Source organism: Aegilops tauschii, chromosome 3 (genome assembly GCF_002575655.3).
Source record: "Aegilops tauschii subsp. strangulata cultivar AL8/78 chromosome 3, Aet v6.0, whole genome shotgun sequence".
In the NCBI taxonomy this organism is placed as follows: domain Eukaryota; kingdom Viridiplantae; phylum Streptophyta; class Magnoliopsida; order Poales; family Poaceae; genus Aegilops; species Aegilops tauschii.
Window position 1 is genome coordinate 85,839,057 of NC_053037.3, and position 11,038 is coordinate 85,850,094.

The following is an 11,038-nucleotide window of genomic DNA, read 5'->3' on the forward strand; positions in this document are numbered from 1 at the left end:
AAATGAGTAAAGAAACACACTAGAACATGTCTATATACATCTTACATTAAGTTAAGAGTACCTACTAGATGCACGCTATCTAACTTTTCGTAAGACTAAATAATGTATGACAATGCCAAAAAATATCTTATATTAAATTGAAATACCTTTTAGATGCAAGCTAGATAGCGTGGGGTGCACTATTAACATATGCAACAATTATTTGATACACAATTGTAATATGTTCACTACAACTACGTATGCTTGCCGTGAAACATAGATCAAATCACCTTCAGATCATTTTCCTGAGCAGTACCGTTTCAAGTATCGTTAAGCTAAATCTAAATCGCACGTGCAGAGAACTAATCGTTAATTGGCCTGCTTTTGAGTCGTGGCAGTCAAATTGTACCATGAGATAAGTACACAACAATGCTCGAATAAAATTCCAACTATAAGAAAGTAAGAAACCAACGGAACGCTGACAGATTGTACGACTCCAAACACAACCATTCACTTTGCATGAACAGTGTCACATGGTACTAAGCATAAACGTAAAGGAAGTTGCCAATGCATATAACGTCTGAACCAACAAAGCGGTATCCCACGTGATCAGCCTAAGACCAGCACGTCAGGATGTGGCGAAGTGGTCGCTTCAAGTCAGATTTGCAATAGTCCTTCGAGCATCCGCCATGCTCCTGGATGATATGCATGCATGAACTACGACTTCATCTTCTGCTCTAACTGCTTATCCTCTGAAAGAAATAGAGGTATCCCATGTCCTTGGGCAGGTCGACCGATGCAGCAACCTTATTGTCATTGAAGATCGTCCACCTCCCATCTTTGAGGATATGGGCGACATAGTGCCCACAGTGTGTAGAGGTTCCCATGTGGCTCACAAATGCCATCAGCTTGTATCCTAGAAAAAGCATAAATATATGTTAGCTGAGCTTCAGGCGTAACGTGATAGACTAAATTATGAAAAATATTGAGGCCAATGTGTTCACACACAAGACAGGCCAGTTTGGGAGATGAAAGTCACCGAGTCGTATACAGATATACTTTTGGGCGTTGTACAGATTGAAACTCCATTGAACAAGTATGAAACAGAAGACGAACAATAGCACTTGCAGAATTAGCTCATCCAAACACCACCACAAACAGGCATATTTCTTAAGAGGGGAGGGAGAAACTGTTGACTAAGTGCCCTATTTAAAACTATTGCACAATAATAATTTGCCAGAGATTGGGGAGGCGTGATGGGGACACAGGCAAACAATAGTTATTTACTTGCAGCAATGACATTAGGTTGTAACCCAGTACTGTTAATCAATTGCATCAGATCATGCGCAAAATAAAGGCAGACGCGAGTGTTTGAGAAACTTACTGCCACTTCCATCTGATATGTGCGAGTCGTCATCTTTTACATTGTTTGTTGAAGAGTCAGCAGATACAGAGCTAGATGCTTCAGGGTGGCTGAAAACCCACTCCGTGGCTCTCTCAATATTTCCACCCTAATAATACACAACACAGAAAGAGTATAAAGGAAAATGAGAGGATGATATACAAATAGGCAAGCGCCAACTTTCCAAAAGAAGGCCAATATTGCTGTCTATTATTTTCATACAAATGATAATTAAAATAAACATAATCATCCATTCAAAGGAAGTAACCATAAAAGAGATTCTTACGGAAGCTTTCAAGGCCATTCGGGAAACATCTTCTGGAAAGCCAAAGGAAACAAGAGTTTGAAGACTTGCTTCATCAATAGTGTCTTCTGCAGGCATTGGATCTTGAGATATCGGCTCATTAATATCTGCATAAGTAGACAACAGTTTCAACTATCACAGCTAGAACTCATCATTTCATAATGAAAAAAAAACATTTAACAATGTAACCCATTGCATCTGCATGCCAACCTGGATCCTGCGTGTGTGAGAGGAGCCAATTCATTGCCTCCTCAAGTCCTGCATTTGATGTATTAATAGCAGCTTTCTGACAGGCAAAGTAATTGAACCCGATGTTTGCAAGCTGGGATACAATATCCTCGTCGGCAACAGGACGAGCAGGTTCAGCTTTGTTGCCACAAGAAGCTGGAAGATGGTATTGCCAAGTCATCAAAGAAGGGGGTAATAGAGAACACGTTTAGAAGGAAAAAAAACTAACAGCGGACAAACAAACCTCCTTCAGGCAGTAGCTCTTCCCCAGGCTGTACACCATTGCTGCGCATGTGCGAGATATCGATTATATCCGGCACGTCAATATAAACATCTGGGAGGGAAATAAAATGTCAAGGCTCAAGACATCCAAATATGGACTTATTAAATCATCTAAACCAAATGAAAAAAATTGTGCAGATCAGGGATACGAGCACCCCCAAATCATCACTTATTCCTAAATTTCAGGCAAGCCATTGAGAACTTACTCAAATCGAGTAACATATGACATCTACCAATTCGAAATTATGACAAGAGTAGGGAATATTACCAAGTTTCTTTGGCACCCATCCTTCTCCCATTACAAACTTACGCATCTGAAGCACCAGGTAATCAGGAAAAGTTTTAAGGCCAGTAGTCCTTCAATGAAATGTATACTCGTTATTACAAGTAATCATGAGAAATGAAAAATATTTTGGCAAAAGCAATATCCCAGTTCTTAACAATTACTTGACAGAAATATTAAATAATTATATAATTATAAACATGTAAACTGTCATGATTAATGACAAATACTCCATTAATAAGAATATAACGAGTACCACAAATTCAAGTTAATCGGCTGTGTCTGTCACTACGGTGGGGATTATGACAATGATAATCTCATTTGGCCCAAACAGCTTTATCCTATTTTAGTGTTTGTTTGACCTGCTTTTGATACTTTTGAGGCAAATTTTCTAAAACAGATAAATAAGCACAGTTTGGCAACCGCTAACTGAGCCTAAGTGTTCCCAAAAAAAGACTGGCCTGCTCCATCAGAATATCAATAAAATATATTAACTGCGCACGCATGGACAATGGGATAAGAAAGAGCACCAACAGAATTAAGTGCTGCAGTTTGTGCACGTGCATGAGAACTTTGATAAGATTTTGTTGGTTGCAAGATTTTTATGGGTTTCAGCTCTAGCCTACCCCAACTTGTTTGGTACTAAAGACTTTGTTGTAGTTGTAAAGATTATAGATTTCAGGATGGGCATACTTAATTGCTGTCGTCTTTGAATTTAATGCAGTGCTGTAAAACTCAGGCACTTCCTCTCCGCCTGAAAAACTTGCTAAGCATGCCTCCAGTGGGACTCTTGGCCTCACGATTTCCTCCTTAGACCTGCCATGGAATGATGGAAACAAAGTGATGCAGAAGAATAAGACAAATACTTGCTATGCAGTTGAGACTGCAGGAAATATGAGTGACTTACACTTCCTTTCCATCCAAGTCCATTGCTGCTTTCTTCTCATGGAACGCTTCTAGCTGCTCTGCACGCCCCAAAAATGTCAAGGTTCTATAGTACATTAGATTCTATACAAGAAACAAAAGAACAACAACTTTTCAAAGCCACCTTTGTTAGTCGCTTCATGCAATGGTATGCTCAAAGTAAGAAAGTTGTCACAATGTTGATTGTAAGAAACTTTCCCAGAGGGGCACTGAACCCGCTCCTCAATGATGAACTTGAAGCCGGTACAAGGATTTAACTCATGGTTTCCAGGGTTTGCCTGCTCAACTTTGTCAATAAGATGATGGTAGAACTCAAGGGCATCCTGTAAAGAACAATAAATAATATAATGAAAGTTAAGAACCTAGTAATACTCAAAACTATGGAGGAAAAAAATTCTCTACGCCTGAGCTCTTGGCATGCTAGGTTATCCTGATACACCCCCCCCCCCCCTCCCCCCCCCCCACACACACACACAACACAAGTACTTTAGAGAGTCCGCTATTTGGTGGAATAATAGGATAAAAATAGAAGGTAAAGTAAAGATAAAAATGTCACAAAATAGATAAGGAAATTAAAAGTAAAAGGATACTTCACTTCACCAAAAGATCAATAAATAAATTAAAGAAAAGGGGGAGAGATGTGTTTGGTCAATATAGGCATAAAAAGGTTTACCTGTTGTCTCATACTGGAAAATTCAGGATGACTTGCTGCAATTACTGACTTAAACATACGGGGACGTATTCCTTCTTGTCCCTGTAAATTACCCATAGAACACTAGTTGTATCAACACAAAAGTAGGTTCATGGTATTTGTAAAGCTCTGGCACTAAATAACCATAACAGTTGGGTCATCTATTTTGGAACGGAGGGAGTACAACTTATAGCGCAGTACAGATCAGCAACCCAGAACGTTAGACTAACACAAAAGTATGATCGTACTGGGTGGTTGGTACTCCCAGCACTTTGTATTGCTAAAAAAAGGGTAAAAAAGTACTCCCTCCATCCCATATATAGGACTTTTTTGCAAGCTAAAACAGCTTGCAAAAACGTCTTATATTATGGGATGGAGTAGCAGTAGAGTACAAACATATTTGGAATTACAAAAAGAACTCATAAACCTGCAATCGTATATTTGTATAAGATAGGACAACAGGATATTTGTCCCTCGGAAGCTCCACCCATTTAACTAGAGAATACCCCGCGCGTTGCTGCGGGAATCGATTGGAATATATTTCAGTGATTTGATTGTATGAAGTTTCCATAGTTGAATTAATAATATATGAACTAAAGCTAAAAATAAATATTATATATTGTAAGCCCTCCATCTCAAAATAAGTGCCTCAACTTTATATGAACTTTAGTACAAAGTTGTATTAAGATTGAGACACTTATTTTGGGACAAAGTTCGTATAAAGTTGAGGCACTTATTTTGGGACGGAGGGGGTATTTGATTATTGTGTGGTCAGAAAATATTTTGAATATAAGTGGCATAACGTAATGGAAAACTTTTTTCATGCATTTTGAGTGGACCTTTGATGAGGTGGCATGTGTGGGTGAGGTGAAAGGTGTGCATGAGATCAACTAATAATGGAAAACTTTTTCTCATGCATGTAGTGGTGGGCCTTTGATGAGGTGGCATGTGTGCATGTTGAGATAAATAGAATAGTGGGGATCAACTTCTTATGTATATAGGATATGGAACAAAGATAACGCATGACCATTGCTATGCCTATGCAACACTTTCTCAGTTGATGATGTGCTCATCAAGAAGCTCAGAGTAGCACAGTTAAAAAGAGCTCAAAGCTCCATTCCTTTCATTAAATGTGATTCATAACAAAGAGGTTGGCGGATGTTAATTAACATGCAATTCCAGATATTTTATCCAGACTAACCAATTTAACATGTCAACATGGTTTGCCTATCACTCTATCCGTTCAAATAAAATCACCACTCACATAAAAGACCTACTACGTGAGAAATCAAAGAGAGCACCACCCATGCATCGCGCAAAAGCTAGTCTACTCAAGACTGAATCCTCAGCCCACAGTCCACATGAATATGAATTGTAATGGGCAGCTATAAACAATAAAAGATAAATATATAACAAAATACTACCTCTTGACTGGGTGCAGAATATTTACCAGAGAGCATACCATGCGCCAACTTTGTCCTAAAAAAGAGAGTGGAGAGTACAAGGACATGGATATTTAGATTAAGTTCTTGCACAACAACATAAATCGCTTACCCTTCTAAGTTAAACATAAAACAAATATCACGCCAATGATAAATTCTTACAAGTATGCAGTTCTCTTTCTACAGCATGATGCATGATTGATTTAACATTGCTATCAACTTACACTAGTGATTCCTTAACTAACACCACACTCAGGTGAACATGAAGAGTTTTCAAATTGCCAACAAGTGTCAGCAGAAGAAAAAAATGGCTAACCAGTAATTCCGTATGATGGTAGCAATCTAACTGTAGGAATATGATGTTTTCAACAAAGGGAAATACATGGCCAAACAACTTTTACAGTCAAGATTGCATTTAGCATTAAAAGATAACCAAACTGTGAAAACAATTACCTAACAATAGCGGCACATTCAACAAACACACACATAGGTCATCCGTGAAAACTTACATTTGCATGTTTAAGTCCAACGTTGGATCAGCTTGAGAAATTGCAAACGCAGCTTTCAAGCTCTGCTTCTCAAAGTACCTGAAACAATTAAATGAATAAATGGAAGAGCAAATGCTACTTGAGGTGAAAAGAGGGTCGGGGTGCAACAATATATAAGAGGTCACAAAATATCAAGAGGAAGTAGAACCAACCGTGATATAAAGGGATGGGTTGAAAACATAACTTGCATTACTGAAGCCATGTAGCAACTGCAAAAGGAGAAAAGATGCGTCTTACTATACGCAAGTTATAAGAAAAGAAAATGATCTCATACAGACAAACCGTGATACCTATTTCCAAGGTTTACAAGGCCAGTATAGCCAGGCCCATATAAAGGTTCGGCATCTTTGCCACTTTCTTGTATTCTATTCCAATCAAAATTAGTGTTGTGGTCAAGTTCTCTTTCAGCAGTAGTCATCTCAGTCTGCACACAAAGAAAAGAAAACCACGCATAAAGGAATGGCAATAAATGAATTATATACACCGATGGACCACCAATTGTACCAACTTTTTGTTTGTCTATAAAATTACCATAGACACTGATCACTTGGTTGGCCAATTATAATAATTCCTAGAGCAAGATGAACTGTCGTAGTTAAAAATCAAACCAGGCAATATCCTAACATTTGTTAAAGGATCAATCCCGCAATGCTCTTTGATATAATTCCCTGAATTTTTATAGTTCTAATCTGGATTGGCACTTGACATTTAGTACAACAAATCTAGGGATTTTCTACTTGACAGCTCACTGATTTCCCATTTGGTATCAATCAAAATTTTGCAAAAACAAATAATGACACATTGCACTATCAAATTGACTGATTCTCAATTCGTTATCAATCAAATTTTTGCATCATACAAATGACTCGTGGCATTATCAATTAAAACCCATTTTACATGATTTCAGAAGCTCATTAGAGCCTTGCTTTTCAGAGCTTATAAGACAAGTATAATGTGTTGTTACGTGTTCTAGATAAAGAATTTGTACCAAAAACACAACAAAAAGCCAGTCTACGTGATTTATCACCTTTCACCAAAAATTAGTCAGAGAACAAGTGAGTTTATAACTTTATAGTTGCCATATTTTTGTAACTTACACTTTCTGAACATCAGATTACATGTAATATATACTATAACTCCATTACTGTCGAAATGTTAAAACTACTAACATCCGAATATGCACTTGATGGAACTAGCAACAAACAAAAACATAAAAGCAAAAAGGGAAAAATGAGAGAAACAAAACAAAAACAGAATTCAACTATACAACCAAAAACCACCATCCACGCCAAAGTCTATTACCAAGAGTTAATAAACAAAGAATTAGGTACCAAAACCACCTACTGGAAAGTTCATTAACCAAAATCCAAAAAAACTGAAAAGTAACCTGCACTGAAAGAGGAGAATCGGAGAGTCAAAAAACTGATCGACGCCGAAAAGAAAATAATTCGACTGAAAATAACAGTTCTGTAAATCTGCAATCAACGGTCAGATAGTATGTTTGCTGTGAACGAATCAATTTGATTTGAACCGTCTTTTAGAAGAGTAGTAAAAATCCAAAGAATGTAGAGCTAAATTGTCCCAGATAGGTGCCATTACAAAAAGATGACAACTCACCTTTTGGAGTGAAGAAAAATCAATACCAAAATGCGACAAGTGCTGAGCTAATATTGGATCTTCAACGCTATCATCTTCCGGGTATGAGTAAACGTCTGAGCTGTCACAAAAAGAAGGTATGAATAGGTACTTTAATACGGAATAAATAGCAAAAGCAATCTCTCATGCCCGGTTTATCTTAAGGAAAAGCTTGCATCAATAATGCTCTCAAGTACTCCCTCCGTCCGAAAAAGCTTGTCACAAGCTTGTTTCTCAAATGGATGTATCTAGCACTAACTTGGTGTTAGATACATCCATTTGAGGGACAAGCTTTTTCGGCCGGAGGGAGTATACATAAGAGGGTATGCAGGCAGTAACTTTCTAAAGGCAAGAAATTACAAAAGGAAACGTATATACTACTAAATAAAGATAACAGGCTATGTGGTACGTATATGAACCCTGTATCTAAAGGATACATCGGAAGGGTTTCAAAGAACAATCAGAAACTATTGGACACCAACTAAAACGATGTATCTTTGCTACCGGTTGGAAAATACTCATTCAAGTTTTTTTTTGAACTTTTTATATGCCTACGAATGCAACTTTAACCATCTTCTTCTCTAACTAAATTTCTATAAAGGTCATAACAGTCATTCCAAAAGCACATTTATGCCAAACCTACTTGATTGTATAATTTTCATATGACCGACCTGGAGATCAAAATTTGTGATTGCATGTTTGACACGATGACAAATGTATTGTCACCGGAAGATGAGGTATATATAGCAGTAAATAATAAAAATGAGCAAGCCCAAATATGCAAAAGTTTAAGTGTAGCATTACCTGCTCCTTCCAAATCAGCAGAAATTGTTCCAAGCTTCACCGCTAAAGGATATTTAGTCTGCTGGTAGTGTTCAACAGCATGATTATTCCCACCAGTTCCATCCCAGACCCACCTCCCACAGAGGATCATACCATCAGTTAAATTTAACCAGAGATTCTCAGTTTTGTCACACTTGCTACACTTCCACCCGGTAGGGGGCACAATAACACCATTGTCTAGTTGTTGCAGATCCATAGCATGTGCACTGATAATTTTCTTGTCAGCCACCCAAGAAGCCAGTTGTTGCTTTCTATCAGCACTCTCCGCAAGTATAACTTTATCAACTGCGAGCCTAACCTGCATATTTGTAGTTTGTAGTAGAGTAAAGAACTAAACTAAGTATGCACATGACAGCTTCAATCTTATACAACCAGAAAATTACCTTCTCTGGCAAGTCAACTGATGGAAATGGGAGAGATACAAATTCAGGCAAAATAACGATTTCGTAAGTCACATCGTATTCAGGTTCTTGTTCACCAAAACCTCCCTCCACGCCTATCAATTAGGAAGAAGAAGAAAAAGTATTAGTGAAGATGGTAATTGATTGAAATGGCAAAAACTTAAACTGGCAAGAAATTGGGAACAGGAGACCCCTAGTGTGAGCTCAAAACTTTATTCTGAAGATCCAAATATATAGACAAGTCTCATCACAAAACTGGCACACACAGTCACCACAGAATGTGTCGCCAAACTAACAATCAACCAACAGAGACACTTTACATTACAATCTAAAATAAATTTCTAATGTTTATGCCATTCTACAGACTACAAGACTACGACCAAAGAAAGCAATCAAATAGCACAGAAGTGCTGCAAGGCAGGGTTCAGCAAAACAGAAACAATACCGAAACACAAGCTTTCTTACACTAAACTGAGCAGGGCCGCCTTGCAAATCCAAAATTCATATCACAGGAGGTCTTAATCAAACAAAACAAGCCAATGCTAGCACAACCACAGTAAAGCACTTGTAATCATAAGCTGCAACGAAATATCATATCGCGTGTACCTCGCACACTATTCTACACGTCGAAACTGCTCCAGAATAACACACTGGTGTGAATCCAGAGATAATGGTGGTGGTGTTTTGCCCATTATCATTATTAACACAGGCAGTTGCGTTGTCAATCAAAGCATGGTATTCACATAGGCGACAGGCCATGAACGAATACAAGTAGGAGGCGATACAAACACGCGATTCAATGAGCAACAAAGTCTGTCATACCGATGGCGAGCAGGGTTGGCTTCTTCAGCGGGCGATCCGTCTCGTCTGGCTCCGGCTTCCGGCGCTGCACGATGTGGAGGTACACGGGGTTCTCCGACTTCTCGAAGTTCCACGCCACGTGCTCCCTCCCGAACCCCAGGAACGAGTTCATGTCCACGTACAGCCCGCCCTCCGACCTCTGCGACGCGCACAGGCACGGAGATAGGCAATTAGCATCAGACCCTAGCGGCCGCAATCGAGGAGGGGCGTGGAGAGGGAGGGAGGGAGGGAGGGGGGCGGGCGGCTTACCGGGGTGTCGAAGGAGACGCAGCACTCGTCCTTGTGGATGCGGTTGGTGGGCTCCGGGATGCGGACCTTGTGGAGGTTCGCGCGGAGGAGATCCATGGCCGCGGGCCGCGGCGGGCGACGGCGGAGCCGGGTTGCGTCTAGGGTTTTGGGGGCGTGGGGGACGGCGAGGCGACGAGATTAGACACGAAATTTGGTTTGGAAGAGGGGAACTTGAGAAGAAGTGGTAGGGGTTAAGTTAAACCGACTCTGCGTTGTGGACCTATACAATTCTGATTCTAATCATCTTTCTTTTTGGAACATTCTGGTTCTTTCTTTTTTTTTGCGGAAGCTGATTCTATAAATTCTATAACAACGTAAAGAAACAATCCTCTGTTTTTTTCAACTTGGCATATTAGTAAGAGCATCTCCAACGGATAATGAATACTATATCTGTAAAGAAATATAATAGTATTTAGATCACTACTTTACGGAGGGAAAGTATTTGGACACCATGGTTTTTGTTGCTTTTGCATATGATGTAAAACGGATGCCCTAAAAGCGGTCACTTGAACATGATTTATTGCACATTTCGATTTTTTGTACTCTAGTTGAATATTAAACATTTCAAACAACATGAGTATGCAATACTAGACTATGCCGGCCCGTAGATCATCGCATGCTATGACGCCTATAGTACTCATTGAACCCGTCATTGTCGTCATGCTTGATCGTCCCTGATGATCCGCCAAAGGGGGCTGGTCATTGTCGGTAGACAGCTTCACATCATCCGTCGCTCCTCATAAAAGCCCTCCCTCTTGAGCTCGCCGAACATCTCATTGACCTCAACGAAATTTTTGTGATCCATTTCCTTTTCATCCTTCTTTTTGCACTCCTTGTCCCTCTTGGCAAAGAATTCAAGCTCCACCGCCACGATGTCTAGATTGGCCTCGGCGAACTTCGCCATGTACAACGCACCCCTCTTTCTTG

At 39.5% G+C, this 11,038-nt stretch overlaps 1 protein-coding gene across 1 annotated transcript; it reads right to left on the reverse strand.

The window, feature by feature from the left end:
* Positions 1 to 409: 409 nt before the first annotated feature.
* On the reverse strand, positions 410 to 10,302 carry LOC109775388 (ubiquitin carboxyl-terminal hydrolase 14). The gene is made up of 19 exons (XM_020334141.4): positions 10,073 to 10,302; positions 9,785 to 9,962; positions 8,945 to 9,057; positions 8,523 to 8,859; positions 7,701 to 7,795; positions 6,374 to 6,507; positions 6,236 to 6,292; positions 6,045 to 6,122; positions 5,518 to 5,572; positions 4,076 to 4,156; positions 3,527 to 3,725; positions 3,386 to 3,443; positions 3,172 to 3,294; positions 2,464 to 2,552; positions 2,158 to 2,247; positions 1,896 to 2,069; positions 1,668 to 1,792; positions 1,364 to 1,490; positions 410 to 895 (listed from the first exon to the last, which is right to left on the reverse strand). Exons 1-19 carry the CDS (start codon positions 10,166 to 10,168, stop codon positions 717 to 719), a joined length of 2,388 nt encoding a protein of 795 aa, XP_020189730.1. The 5' UTR covers positions 10,169 to 10,302; the 3' UTR covers positions 410 to 716.
* Between the last annotated feature and the right edge of the window lie 736 nt (positions 10,303 to 11,038).